Source organism: Tachysurus vachellii, chromosome 10 (genome assembly GCF_030014155.1).
Source record: "Tachysurus vachellii isolate PV-2020 chromosome 10, HZAU_Pvac_v1, whole genome shotgun sequence".
Taxonomy (NCBI): Eukaryota; Metazoa; Chordata; class Actinopteri; order Siluriformes; family Bagridae; genus Tachysurus; species Tachysurus vachellii.
The window spans coordinates 9432726-9448690 of NC_083469.1; the positions used below are offsets into that span (position 1 = coordinate 9432726).

Sequence of the window (15965 nt, forward strand, 5' to 3'; positions counted from 1 at the left end):
GATCTCATAAGCCATGATATGTCTGGTATAAATTTCTTGTATTATTTAATATGGTTAACATACTACATTATATAAAATATCTACAATAATATATATATATATATATATATATATATATATATATATATATATATATATATATATATATATATATGAAATATACTACATATCTACTTTTATGTATTTATTTATTTTTTACCTTAGAATTAACTCATGTTTAATAGATTCATGTTTAGCTCAAAGTTCTTGAAAAAGGATTGTTTCTAGTTAAATTTAGCTTTTATTTTTATTTATTTATTTTATTTTCAGCAAGTGTCCATAGTGGCTAGCTGTCAAAATTATTATAGCATCTACTTATTTTACTGTTCCTTTACTGCATTACATTATGCAGGCAGCAAGAAGGTGCTAAAAGGATCTCTTTCATTAGAAATGTCATCATAATCGGATCTACTGGTTTCATCAGCATCAACAGAGATTTTGGAGATAAAGACAATAAAGACAATGCTATAACCACAGGGCAGAGCTGTAGTATCATCCTTGAGCCTTCTGAGATCATAAAAAATCAAGATGATTTTGCCTAAAAGAGAAAAAACAAAGAGTTATGAGTCATGAACATTTACGTTTCTGGAATGTAGATTCCTAGTCTGAAATACTAACTTCTCAATCTCTATTTAATTATTTTACTTTAACTGTGCACAATGCAGTACGCCAGAGGGAGCCCTTTCATTAGAAATAACAGTGTAATGAAACAAACAGATTATAGAGTTCCATCATGCTTTATTCAAGAAGTAAAGGATTGATGGCACTCTTCCACTTTCACAGCATAGAGGCTCAACATGCATACTGTTCTCATCACGCTTACTGCATCGGTATTGTTTCTCCCAGGTAAACATGATAGAAATATAATGTTAAATACAGCATTCTCAATAAAAAACATGTAATATTAAATACTAATATTAATTTAAATCTAATATTTAGAAAATCTTTGCTTTCATTTTATATACCTGGATCACTCTCTTTTTCTCTTCACAGGTTCTCTTTGTTCCGTCATCCAGAATCCTACAGATCTCATAAAAAAGCAAGACGAGTTTGCTGAGATCAAATGTGCACATACTGTAAACAACTATGACCGTATATTGTGGTACAAACACAACCAGGACACAGGATTTCAATTCATGGGATATATTTACAATGAGTCTCCAAATCCAGAGGCAGATTTTAAATCAAAGGTCAAGTTCAGCGGTGATGGGAGAAACAACGGTTCTTTGACCATTAACAGTGTTTCAGTGAACGACAGTGCTGTGTATTTCTGTGCAGCTTATTACACAGTGCTGTAGATCAGCTCACTTAATTACAAAAACCTTTATCTGATCCACGTTACAAACAAACCACAACACCTGGAGCTGTGGCTGGATTTGATTTAATGCCAATAAACAACATAAAGATGTTCAGCATTTAGGTGACTGGCTTTTTTCATAAAAAATGACTCTGAAAAGAACTGAAAAGACATTTATTTATTTATTTACCTATCTATCTATCTATCTATCTATCTATCTATCTATCTATCTATCTATCTATCTATCTATCGATTTATTTATTTATTTATTTATTTATTTATTTTTATGAGTAAATCAATATTAATTTAATTAACAGACATTGACTGCATGTGTCAGGAGCTACTGGGACAGTTCCCAGAGATCGGGTTCGAGTGCGGCTTCAGGTGGTGTCTCTCTTATAAATAAAATAACTATGAATCTCAGTAAAACAACAGCATCAACAACAAAAATATTTAGATCACTGGATTTTAGGTAACTCCTATGCTAAAAGTTATTCCGTTCGGGGTTTTTTTCACTTTGCTTAGTGCAAACAGGTATGAATGAATTTCATTGGCTGGAGTCCTGACATCACATCATACACAACAAGAATATGTGTAATCCTCCACAGTCTAAGATCAGTCTGTAGCAATGACTTCAAGAGACATGATCAGCATTTTAATAGTGTTTCAGTCACTTTACTGGATTCAAGGTAACTACAAAATCTGCCTGATGCCTCTGTATATAAATAATAAGCAGACACGTGATTATCATAGTATTACTACAAATGTTCATGGATAGATATAAAATAAACAGATAGCTTACATATGTTTAAAAAAACAACTGTTTGCTGCTTATTCACAGGAGTTTCAGGAGCAAATGATGTCAATCAGCCACAAACACTTTGGGTTGAAAAGGGACAATCAGCCACAATAAACTGCTCACACACAAAGAGTGCAACTCACAATCAGATGTACTGGTATCGTCAGTACTATGGAGAGAGCATGGAGCTCATAGTGTTCACTACCAGCTATGGAACTCCAGACTTTGGAAAATTCAACCAGAATAAATTTTCAGCTATTAAAGCAGTTCCTGAGAACGGCTCATTTACAGTGAACGATGTGGATTATAATGACAGCGCTGTGTATTTCTGTGCTGTGAGTGAACACAGTGTTATAACCACAGGGTAGGGCTGTACAAAAACACACTGTGTGTCAGTCAGGAAGATGTGGAGACATCTAAAGAGGGCGATATGACACAAGAAATCTATACCACTGTGAATCATGGTTACAGATAAGAATACAGTTGATTCATTAAGGATAAAATCTAATCCAGACATCTTTTTTTGATGGCTATTAAAGGTTTTGTAAATGTTTTAACAATACAAAGGGGTAAATTGCTTGATTTGGCAACCTGTGTGACTGAATTGGTAAATAGAGATTATTTAACATTCACTTTAGCACTGATTATGAGGCAATATAATTGTGTACATGATGCAGCTAGAGGGAGCAGTTTCTTTCGAAAAGCCAGGAAAAATGTCATTATGCTAAATAAAATAGGCATCACACTCACCCACACACACACGCACACACTCACACACACACAGAGTTACTCAACATGGTTACTGCTCTCATTATCATGATTCTTTTATATTTCACAGGTAAATTTATCTATATATGTAACGGGATAAATATTACAGAGGGTTCTTTAAATAAATCCTGCTGTAATGTGATCATGCATCCTATTGGCCGCGCCGGTGGCGCTATTGCGCGCTGAGTTTGAACTATCTGCAGCAGAGTTAGAGAGAACTGCTGTGGGTGAGTCGTTTCTTTTGCAGCTCCGTGCTAAGAGTTATAAAATATTGGTGTCATGTTCAAATATTAGACGATGCATGTAAGGGATTGCACACAGTGGACGCTGGTTGATTTTTGGAGTGTTTTCTGTTTATATTTCTTGGAATTTTGATCATTTTATTTCTGTTTGCGTGATTGCACTAATATTTTAATGTGCGCCATTGTCCCATGTGCTCTCTAACCACATGAAATGTTTCTTAAATAGATGGAGCTGTAGATCATCTCAATGACTCACTATTCTCTCATTTTTACTGCTTTGTGTGCAGGTAACTGTTTATTATATAGCATTTATTGTGTTTTGCAAATGTTTATTGCAAACTGGTATGCTGTATTAATGTTCTAATAATTTTATTCAATGTTATTCATATTCTTAATTAATGTTAAATGAACTATACGATCACAACATTTAAATTTAAGAAGAAAGGAAAAAAAAATCAAAGCCATGTTGTATAATTTCTTGGAAAAAAATTACAATTCAGAATTTTTATTTATTTTTATTTGTCTTGTTAAATACATTTTGAGTAAATTGTTAGTTATATTGAAAGCAGAGTTAGAGAGAACTGCTGTGGATGGAGCTGTAGATCCTCTCAATGACTCACTGTTCTCTCATTTTTACTGCTTTGTGTGCAGAAAATAAACTGAATATCATCCACATCCTGAGTGTGTGTGCTTGTGAAGAGTGGGTCAGACTGGGCCAGATTAGACCAAAGGTCACATATATAATATTTCCATAATCTAGAAACAGTTCTTTTCCATTTTTTCCAATTTGTCTTGATTGCTCTCTTTTTTTCTCCACAGGTCCTTCTGTTTGTTCTGTCACCCAGAATCCTCCTTACCTCATAAAATATCAAGATGAGTTTGCTGAGATCAAATGTGCACACACTGTAAAAGACTATGACCGCATTCTGTGGTACAAACACGGTCAGGATTTCAATTCATGGGATATATTTTAAATGAGTCTCCAAATCCAGAGGCAGATTTTAAATCAAAGGTCAAGTTCAGCGGTGATGGGAGAAACAACGGTTCTTTGACCATTAACAGTGTTTCAGTGAACGACAGTGCTGTGTATTTCTGTGCAGCTTATTACACAGTGCTGTAAATCAGCTCACTTAATTACAAAAACCTTTATCTGATCCACGTTATAGACAAACCCCAACACCTGCAGCTGTGGCTCTATTTGATTTAATGCCAATAAACAACATGAAGATATTCTGCATGTAGGTGACTGGCTTCTATTTGCATTTAATACAGTAATATCATCAACCCTGACATGTCTCTTATCATATTAGCAATAATAGTATCATGGACAGAGTATGGAGCTCATAGTGTTCACTACCAGCTTTGGCAATCCAGACTTTGGAAAGTTCAACCAAAGTAAATTCTCTGCTATAAAAACAGTTCCTGAGAGCAGCTCTCAGTTGTTTGATTAAAAACATCATAAAATGTTCTTGATGTTTAAAATGCATTCCAGTTTCATTATACAAAATCTAACACAATATTACATATGGCATACGGTCATTAAATAGCAGTTATGACTACTGATAACATAAACTTCATAAAAAATTATATGCATGACATGTCATCTGAGTAGCACATCAGTGAAGAATCTTATAAGATTCAGTAACTACTGTAGATAGAAATTAGGATAAATGTACAAATATGTCATAGCATAAAAATATATGATCCTTATCATGATAATAAGCCTGATTACTGTGAGTGTGTGTGTGTGAGTTAGTTAGTGAGTTAGTTCTATTATCATGGCTTACTGGTAATGGGACATCCTGGGGTTCATGGTGGAGTTTTCAAGTCCCATTAGGAGGAGGTTTCAGATAAAGCTTCCCCTGGAAAATTTTCCCCTGCCAAATTTTCCCCTTCCTTTGTCTCCACTCCTCAATCCTCTTCACCCAACGGCACAATACATGCAGTACATCCATAAAACATTTGAAATTTGCTAAAAAAAAAATCCTGTTAAAATAATTTGCATGTGTGATGAAACCTGACTTTAGTTTACATTTTAAAGTAGTGCAGTGTATACATTGAATGTAATGTATCATTTTCCTCAAACCTCTTGCATCCTGGATGCTTCAATATCAGTGATTAGTCAACATTTAAATGCTGTTGTTAGCTCGGTGCTCTCACAAAAACATATTTCTGTTTCATTTAGCTTTTTTTAATTCAACGTCAGTAATGGCCAAATGTCAACATTACAATAACATTCAGTTATTTGACTTTTACTGTAGATCATGGAGTCAGCTAGAGGGAGCCCTTTCATTAGAAAAGACAATGTGACAAATTGGCATCAGTTTCCCAGCATGCTTCAGGCAGGAACTTGAGCTCTTTCATATCAATTAAGATCACAGCAACACACCCACCATAGAGGTCATCACATTTACCGTAACACTATTGTGTCTACAAGGTAAATGCATAAGATAATGTATAATATTTCATACAAAATTACTCCCAAAACTGAAAAGACATTATTTGTTTTATTTATTATTTTTTTATGAGTAAATCAATGTTAATTTAATTAACAGACATTGAATTCATGTGGGGGGGCACGGTGGTTTAGTGGTTAGCACGTTCGCCTCACACCTCCAGGGTCGGGGTTCGATTCCCGCCTCCGCCTTGTGTGTGTGGAGTTTGCATGTTCTCCCCGTGCCTCGGGGGTTTCCTCCGGGTACTCCGGTTTCCTCCCCCGGTCCAAAGACATGCATGGTAGGTTGATTGGCATCTCTGGAAAATTGTCCCTAGTGTGTGATTGCGTGAGTGAATGAGAGTGTGTGTGTGCCCTGCGATGGGTTGGCACTCCGTCCAGGGTGTATCCTGCCTTGATGCCTGATGACGCCTGAGATAGGCACAGGCTCCCCGTGACCCGAGGTAGTTCGGATAAGCGGTAGAAGATGAATGAATGAATGAATGAATGAATGCATGTGTCAGGAGCTACTGGGACAGTTCCCAGAGATCGGGTTCGAGTGCGGCTTCAGGTGGTGTCTCTTTTATAAATAAAATAACTATGAATCTCAGTAAAACAACAGCATCAACAACAAAAATATTCAGATCACTGGATTTAAGGTAAGTGTTACGTTAAAAGTTATTCAGTTCAGGGTTTTTTTTCACTTTGCTTAGTGCAAACAGGTATGAATGAATTTCATTGGCTGGAGTCCTGACATCACATCATACACAACAAGAATATGTGTAATCCTCCACAGTCTAAGATCAGTCTGTAGCAATGACTTCAAGAGACATGATCAGCATTTTAATAGTGTTTCAGTCACTTTACTGGATTCAAGGTAACTACAAAATCTGCCTGATGCCTCTGTATATAAATAATAAGCAGACACGTGATTATCATAGTATTACTACAAATGTTCATGGATAGATATAAAATAAACAGATAGCTTACATATGTTTAAAAAAACAACTGTTTGCTGCTTATTCACAGGAGTTTCAGGAGCAAATGATGTCAATCAGCCACAAACACTTTGGGTTGAAAAGGGACAATCAGCCACAATAAACTGCTCACACACAAAGAGTGCAACTCACAATCAGATGTACTGGTATCGTCAGTACTATGGAGAGAGCATGGAGCTCATAGTGTTCACTACCAGCTATGGAACTCCAGACTTTGGAAAATTCAACCAGAATAAATTTTCAGCTATTAAAGCAGTTCCTGAGAACGGCTCATTTACAGTGAACGATGTGGATTATAATGACAGCGCTGTGTATTTCTGTGCTGTGAGTGAACACAGTGTTATAACCACAGGGTAGGGCTGTACAAAAACACACTGTGTGTCAGTCAGGAAGATGTGGAGACATCTAAAGAGGGCGATATGACACAAGAAATCTATACCACTGTGAATCATGGTTACAGATAAGAATACAGTTGATTCATTAAGGATAAAATCTAATCCAGACATCTTTTTTTGATGGCTATTAAAGGTTTTGTAAATGTTTTAACAATACAAAGGGGTAAATTGCTTGATTTGGCAACCTGTGTGACTGAATTGGTAAATAGAGATTATTTAACATTCACTTTAGCACTGATTATGAGGCAATATAATTGTGTACATGATGCAGCTAGAGGGAGCAGTTTCTTTCGAAAAGCCAGGAAAAATGTCATTATGCTAAATAAAATAGGCATCACACTCACCCACACACACACGCACACACTCACACACACACAGAGTTACTCAACATGGTTACTGCTCTCATTATCATGATTCTTTTATATTTCACAGGTAAATTTATCTATATATGTAACGGGATAAATATTACAGAGGGTTCTTTAAATAAATCCTGCTGTAATGTGATCATGCATCCTATTGGCCGCGCCGGTGGCGCTATTGCGCGCTGAGTTTGAACTATCTGCAGCAGAGTTAGAGAGAACTGCTGTGGGTGAGTCGTTTCTTTTGCAGCTCCGTGCTAAGAGTTATAAAATATTGGTGTCATGTTCAAATATTAGACGATGCATGTAAGGGATTGCACACAGTGGACGCTGGTTGATTTTTGGAGTGTTTTCTGTTTATATTTCTTGGAATTTTGATCATTTTATTTCTGTTTGCGTGATTGCACTAATATTTTAATGTGCGCCATTGTCCCATGTGCTCTCTAACCACATGAAATGTTTCTTAAATAGATGGAGCTGTAGATCATCTCAATGACTCACTATTCTCTCATTTTTACTGCTTTGTGTGCAGGTAACTGTTTATTATATAGCATTTATTGTGTTTTGCAAATGTTTATTGCAAACTGGTATGCTGTATTAATGTTCTAATAATTTTATTCAATGTTATTCATATTCTTAATTAATGTTAAATGAACTATACGATCACAACATTTAAATTTAAGAAGAAAGGAAAAAAAATCAAAGCCATGTTGTATAATTTCTTGGAAAAAAATTACAATTCAGAATTTTTATTTATTTTTATTTGTCTTGTTAAATACATTTTGAGTAAATTGTTAGTTATATTGAAAGCAGAGTTAGAGAGAACTGCTGTGGATGGAGCTGTAGATCCTCTCAATGACTCACTGTTCTCTCATTTTTACTGCTTTGTGTGCAGAAAATAAACTGAATATCATCCACATCCTGAGTGTGTGTGCTTGTGAAGAGTGGGTCAGACTGGGCCAGATTAGACCAAAGGTCACATATATAATATTTCCATAATCTAGAAACAGTTCTTTTCCATTTTTTCCAATTTGTCTTGATTGCTCTCTTTTTTTCTCCACAGGTCCTTCTGTTTGTTCTGTCACCCAGAATCCTCCTTACCTCATAAAATATCAAGATGAGTTTGCTGAGATCAAATGTGCACACACTGTAAAAGACTATGACCGCATTCTGTGGTACAAACACGGTCAGGATTTCAATTCATGGGATATATTTTAAATGAGTCTCCAAATCCAGAGGCAGATTTTAAATCAAAGGTCAAGTTCAGCGGTGATGGGAGAAACAACGGTTCTTTGACCATTAACAGTGTTTCAGTGAACGACAGTGCTGTGTATTTCTGTGCAGCTTATTACACAGTGCTGTAAATCAGCTCACTTAATTACAAAAACCTTTATCTGATCCACGTTATAGACAAACCCCAACACCTGCAGCTGTGGCTCTATTTGATTTAATGCCAATAAACAACATGAAGATATTCTGCATGTAGGTGACTGGCTTCTATTTGCATTTAATACAGTAATATCATCAACCCTGACATGTCTCTTATCATATTAGCAATAATAGTATCATGGACAGAGTATGGAGCTCATAGTGTTCACTACCAGCTTTGGCAATCCAGACTTTGGAAAGTTCAACCAAAGTAAATTCTCTGCTATAAAAACAGTTCCTGAGAGCAGCTCTCAGTTGTTTGATTAAAAACATCATAAAATGTTCTTGATGTTTAAAATGCATTCCAGTTTCATTATACAAAATCTAACACAATATTACATATGGCATACGGTCATTAAATAGCAGTTATGACTACTGATAACATAAACTTCATAAAATATTATATGCATGACATGTCATCTGAGTAGCACATCAGTGAAGAATCTTATAAGATTCAGTAACTACTGTAGATAGAAATTAGGATAAATGTACAAATATGTCATAGCATAAAAATATATGATCCTTATCATGATAATAAGCCTGATTACTGTGTGTGTGTGAGTGTGTGTGTGTGAGTTAGTTAGTGAGTTAGTTCTATTATCATGGCTTACTGGTAATGGGACATCCTGGGGTTCATGGTGGAGTTTTCAAGTCCCATTAGGAGGAGGTTTCAGATAAAGCTTCCCCTGGAAAATTTTCCCCTGCCAAATTTTCCCCTTCCTTTGTCTCCACTCCTCAATCCTCTTCACCCAACGGCACAATACATGCAGTACATCCATAAAACATTTGAAATTTGCTAAAAAAAAAATCCTGTTAAAATAATTTGCATGTGTGATGAAACCTGACTTTAGTTTACATTTTAAAGTAGTGCAGTGTATACATTGAATGTAATGTATCATTTTCCTCAAACCTCTTGCATCCTGGATGCTTCAATATCAGTGATTAGTCAACATTTAAATGCTGTTGTTAGCTCGGTGCTCTCACAAAAACATATTTCTGTTTCATTTAGCTTTTTTTAATTCAACGTCAGTAATGGCCAAATGACAACATTACAATAACATTCAGTTATTTGACTTTTACTGTAGATCATGGAGTCAGCTAGAGGGAGCCCTTTCATTAGAAAAGACAATGTGACAAATTGGCATCAGTTTCCCAGCATGCTTCAGGCAGGAACTTGAGCTCTTTCATATCAATTAAGATCACAGCAACACACCCACCATAGAGGTCATCACATTTACCGTAACACTATTGTGTCTACAAGGTAAATACATAAGATAATGTATAATATTTCATACAAAATTACTCCCAAAACTGAAAAGACATTATTTGTTTTATTTATTATTTTTTTATGAGTAAATCAATATTAATTTAATTAACAGACATTGAATGCATGTGGGGGGGCACGGTGGTTTAGTGGTTAGCACGTTCGCCTCACACCTCCAGGGTCGGGGTTCGATTCCCGCCTCCGCCTTGTGAGTGTGGAGTTTGCATGTTCCCCCTGTGCCTCGGGGGTTTCCTCCGGGTACTCCGGTTTCCTCCCCCGGTCCAAAGACATGCATGGTAGGTTGATTGGCATCTCTGGAAAATTGTCCCTAGTGTGTGATTGCGTGAGTGAATGAGAGTGTGTGTGTGCCCTGCGATGGGTTGGCACTCCGTCCAGGGTGTATCCTGCCTTGATGCCCGATGACGCCTGAGATAGGCACAGGCTCCCCGTGACCCGAGGTAGTTCGGATAAGCGGTAGAAGATGAATGAATGAATGAATGAATGCATGTGTCAGGAGCTACTGGGACAGTTCCCAGAGATCGGGTTCGAGTGCGGCTTCAGGTGGTGTCTCTTTTATAAATAAAATAACTATGAATCTCAGTAAAACAACAGCATCAACAACAAAAATATTCAGATCACTGGATTTAAGGTAAGTCTTACGTTAAAAGTTATTCAGTTCAGTTTTTTTTTTCACTTTGCTTAGTGCAAACAGGTATGAATGAATTTCATTGGCTGGAGTCCTGACATCACATCATACACAACAAGAATATGTGTAATCCTCCACAGTCTAAGATCAGTCTGTAGCAATGACTTCAAGAGACATGATCAGCATTTTAATAGTGTTTCAGTCACTTTACTGGATTCAAGGTAACTACAAAATCTGCCTGATGCCTCTGTATATAAATAATATGCAGACACGTGATTATCATAGTATTACTACAAATGTTCATGGATAGATATAAAATAAACAGATAGCTTACATATGTTTAAAAAAACAACTGTTTGCTGCTTATTCACAGGAGTTTCAGGAGCAAATGATGTCAATCAGCCACAAACACTTTGGGTTGAAAAGGGACAATCAGCCACAATAAACTGCTCACACACAAAGGGTGCAACTTACAGAGAAATGTACTGGTATCGTCAGTACTATGGAGAGAGCATGGAGCTCATAGTGTTCACTACCAGCTATGGAACTCCAGACTTTGGAAAATTCAACCAGAATAAATTTTCAGCTATTAAAGCAGTTCCTGAGAACGGCTCATTTACAGTGAACGATGTGGATTATAATGACAGCGCTGTGTATTTCTGTGCTGTGAGAGAACACAGTGTTATAACCACAGGGTAGGGCTGTACAAAAACACACTGTGTGTCAGTCAGGAAGATGTGGAGACACCTAAAGAGGGCGATATGACACAAGAAATCTATACCACTGTGAATCATGGTTACAGATAAGAATACAGTTGTTTTGTTAAGGATAAAATCTAATCCAGACATCCTTTTTCTCTTTGTTTTATTCAGAGCAACACCACACACACACAAACACACACACACATGCACACACACACACACACTCACACACGCACACACTCACACACACACACAAAGTGACTCAACATGGTTACTGCTCTCATTATCACAATAATTTTATATTTCACAGGTAAATTGATCTAATATATATTTCCATAATCTAGTTCTTTTCCAATTTGTCTTGATTGCTCTCTTTTTTTCTCCACAGGTCCTTCTGTTTGTTCTGTCACCCAGAATCCTCCTTACCTCATAAAATATCAAGATGAGTTTGCTGAGATCAAATGTGCACACACTGTAAAAGACTATGACCGCTTTCTGTGGTACAAACACAACCAGGACACAGGATTTCAATTCATGGGATATATTTTAAATGAGTCTCCAAATCCAGAGGCAGATTTTAAATCAAAGGTCAAGTTCAGCGGTGATGGGAGAAACAACGGTTCTTTGACCATTAACAGTGTTTCAGTGAACGACAGTGCTGTGTATTTCTGTGCAGCTTATTACACAGTGCTGTAAATCAGCTCACTTAATTACAAAAACCTTTATCTGATCCACGTTATAGACAAACCACAACACCTGCAGCTGGGCTGGATTTGATTTAATGCCAATAAACAACACAAAGATTAGCATTTAGTTGAAAATCTTCTACTGGAAATAACTCTCAGGGAGAAAATACAAGACTCCAATCCAGAGGACAGACAGTAACCAGTAAACAGAGCTCAGGATTGAAGAAGGAACTGTGAGTAATACATATACAGTAGATTGTGTTTTCTACATTGTCTATGTGGATAGGGATAAGTGATTTGACTAACCTTACACACTCCGAGTCCAATCTGTAGCCTCAACCTCAAGCGTCAACATGATCAGGATTACAATAGTGTTTGAGTAACTCTGCTGGGCTCGAATGATCTTCTGAAGTGTAGAGACTTGAAGTTTTATCACAACTCAGAAACTTAAGGTTAAAAAGGGGATATTGTATTAAAGAATAATGATATGCCTACTGTAAAAGTAGTACATTTACCAGAATTCTGATAGAAATCCTCAAAAAAAAAAAAAAAAGTATAAGCATGTGTCTTATGAATATTATAGTTTTTTCAACTCTTCTTAATAAGCAGCATATTTTATTGCCTTTTAATTATTGATCTGGTGAATCACAGTGTTGGTTTTTGTATCAGATTTACTAATATTGTAGCTTAGCACAGAATTACTGGATAGATTTACTCTTTGTGAAGTCCCTCCAGGAGATTTGCTACTGTATTTACTCTGATATGTGAGTAAATGTGAACATGTGTATAGCTTTATTTTAGATTCACTAACACATGTATAAACTATAAATTCCCAATGATTTCCTTTTTATCTTATATAATCTTTGCTGTCAGTATTGATATTTTCCAGATGGAGAATCTTTTCAGAGCCTGAATTTTAAAAATACAATTCCTTTGTCAGGGAACGGAAACAGTAGAGATAGTAGAGCCAAAACCCCCTTACATAATGTAATGCAACGTAATGTAATGACAGTGCAGCATATTTCTGTGCAATAGATTGTATTTTCTCATTACCATACAAAAACTATTTTATTATAAGCTGTTGCATATGCGGCTTATCAGGTTCTGAACACCTGCATTCATTCATTCGTACTGAGAAGAAAAAGCACTTTAAGATGTCAAGTATACTGTGCATTTAGCATTATAGTGTTCACGTCGTGGTTTTTTACATAGCACATGAGTACAGTGGTGTGAAAAAGTGTTGGCACCATCATGATTTTTTTTTTTTTTTTTTTTTTTTTTGCACTTTTGTCCCCAAGCTTTAGAAATGCCAATATAACCTTTTCCAGACTGATAGATCTCAGTGGATGGATCTCGGCATGATGTGTAAGCTTTTAAGGTTCTTTTGGTTTAATTCAATTAAATTCAATTCAAGTTTATTTGTATAGCGCTTTTTACAATTGACATTGTCTCAAAGCAGATTTACAGAACATAAACATAGAACAAAAGGCTATTATAAAGAATAATATAAAGATTAATAGAATACAAAATTCAAGATTAATATTGGATATATTTAAATGTGCATGTATTTATCCCCAATGAGCAAGTCTGAGGTGACTCAGGCAGCAGTGGCAAGGAAAAACTCCCTTAGACGGTAAAGGAAGAAACCTTTACAGTAAAGAGGAACCCAACCTCATATGGGTGACACTGGAGGGTGTGATTATAAATATACAGCCTGACAAATGTTGTATTGTATTTAGTATTGCAGAGTCCAACTGGAGCTGGTAGATCTCAAGATGCCTCATGATTCTCACAGAGTCGGCCTCATCTTAGTGAAGGTCCAAAATCTTCATCGCATGGAAGACAGTCGGAGCTGGTACAATTTCCGGATGCCTCGGGATGAGTAGAAAGAGAGAAGCAGTGGAGAGGGATTAACATAGCTGCTGTTCATAATATTTGCAAGTCTGATGTAATTGTGCACAATATTATGGGATGTATTAAGTGTACGCCTGACTAAAGAGATGAGTTATTAATCTACATTTAAACTGGGAAAGTGAGTCTGAGCCCCGAACACTATCAGGAAGACTATTCCAAAGTTTAGGAGCTAAATATGAAAACGCTCTACCGTCTTTAGTACACTTAGATATTCTGGGAACTACCAGAAGTCCTGAATTTTTTTTATCTCAGAAAGCGCAAAGGAATGTAACATGTTAGAAGACTAGTTAGATACATGGGAGCCATTAAGAGCCTTGTATGTAAGTAGCAGCAGTCTGTAATCAATTCTAAACTTAACACGTAGCCAGTGTTTACTTCACTTTGTCAGTCAGGTCTTGTTTAAGTGATTTATTGATTGTGAACAGGTGTGGCAGTAATCAGGCCTGGGTCTGGCTAAAGATATTGAACACGGGTGTAATAAACCACAGATAAGTTATGTTTTAACAGTGGGTCTGGATTTTGTTTTCTCTTAATAATAAAAACCTTCATTTAAAAAACTGTATGTTGTGGTTACTTGTGTTATCTTTGGCTAATATTTAAATTTGTTTGATGATATGAAACAGCCTTGATGCCCAATGACGCCTGAGATAGGCACAGGCTCCCCGTGATCCGAGGTAGTTCGGATAAGCGGTAGAAGATGAATGAATGAATGAATGAATGAATGAATGAATGATATGAAACATTAAAGTAAAACAAAGATGCAAAAAAAAAATCAGGAAGGGGGCCAACGCTTTTTCACACCACTATATAAATTTATTTATAGGACTTACAAATTAAACCAATTGCTTAAATAACTATAGTCAGAATGTAAGTGATTTTTTTCTTTGAAGGTTTTCTCTTTGGCCTAATGGGGGCAGTATGATCTCACACTTACTGTATGTTTCGTTACACATTCTGTTTATATTGTTCATGTCATGTGCTCCAGTGTATGAGATTATAACTGACATGAGATCTGACTGATCAGATCATATCCATCTAACACACCAACTCACAACAATGTTAGTGATTTTCCTCAAAGCAATCAGTCCGGTGCTTTTGCTCACAGGTAATAATACTATGATTGTGAAAAAAAAAAGACTTAAGGTTTTGCATTTTATTAAAATTATCTTTCTCCACAGGTCTCACAAATGGGACGGTTGTTCAGCAAACACCTCATGACCTCATCAAGAATCAAGGAGAATCTGCCCAAATTAGATGCTCCCATCATATCGAAAAGTATGATCGTATAATGTGGTACAAAGAAACCAAGAACAAAAACATCATCTTTATGGGATATTTATTATCCAAAGACGCAAATCTTGAGACAGAATTCAAGGAGAAAATCCGAATCGAAGGGGACGCGTTTGATGGTTACGCCTCTTTAGAAGTTATCAATCTTTCACTAAAAAGTGATGGAGTTTATTTTTGTGCAGCATATTACACAGCAGTGTGAGACTCTTCTCTTTATTACAAAAACTAACAATCAGTTTTCACCATCAGCTCTTCTGAGCTCTGAACAAACCACTAAAGCTGATGTTATCTGTTTTTAAACACAGCTGTCTTTTGTGCCTGAAGAAAATTTGACTGTTGTATTACAGAATATAAACTTTACAACTCACAACTCTCTTCAACTGTCATAAATTGTTGATGCATTTTTGTATAACAGCAACGGCTTAAAGACAAATCACATGTTTTTTAAAATACCTGTTTTAATATGTTATCATAAAAGATATTTCATAAACTAAAATGTCTAATTGTTGATTACTGTACAGAGATGATTATTTAGCATTTTTAAAGGATTCTCTGGTGTTAGAACTTTATAGTGTTTATATAACTGTTTGTTTACCAAGAAATGTAAGTTTTAGGATGGAAGGTTTTGCAGGTTCTCAGTATCATTGTATCATGGACAGCCTGCTTCAAATCACCCCACAGATGTTGAATGATATTCAGGTCTGG

The 15965-nt window shown here is 36.0% G+C and overlaps 4 gene segments (V, D, J or C); all 4 read left to right on the forward strand.

Annotated features, from left to right (window-relative positions):
- The first annotated feature begins 794 nt into the window (after positions 1-794).
- Positions 795-1451, forward strand: LOC132852194 (T cell receptor beta variable 9-like). The segment is given in 2 exon segments: positions 795-885; positions 1033-1451. Coding segments are annotated over 2 exon segments (354 nt in total).
- Positions 1452-1964: 513 nt separating this feature from the next.
- Positions 1965-2503, forward strand: LOC132852506 (T cell receptor beta variable 6-4-like). The segment is given in 2 exon segments: positions 1965-2025; positions 2178-2503. Coding segments are annotated over 2 exon segments (387 nt in total).
- Positions 2504-6395: 3892 nt separating this feature from the next.
- Positions 6396-6934, forward strand: LOC132852507 (T cell receptor beta variable 6-4-like). The segment is given in 2 exon segments: positions 6396-6456; positions 6609-6934. Coding segments are annotated over 2 exon segments (387 nt in total).
- Positions 6935-10829: 3895 nt separating this feature from the next.
- On the forward strand, positions 10830-11368 carry LOC132852509 (T cell receptor beta variable 12-4-like). The segment is given in 2 exon segments: positions 10830-10890; positions 11043-11368. Coding segments are annotated over 2 exon segments (387 nt in total).
- Positions 11369-15965: the final 4597 nt, after the last annotated feature.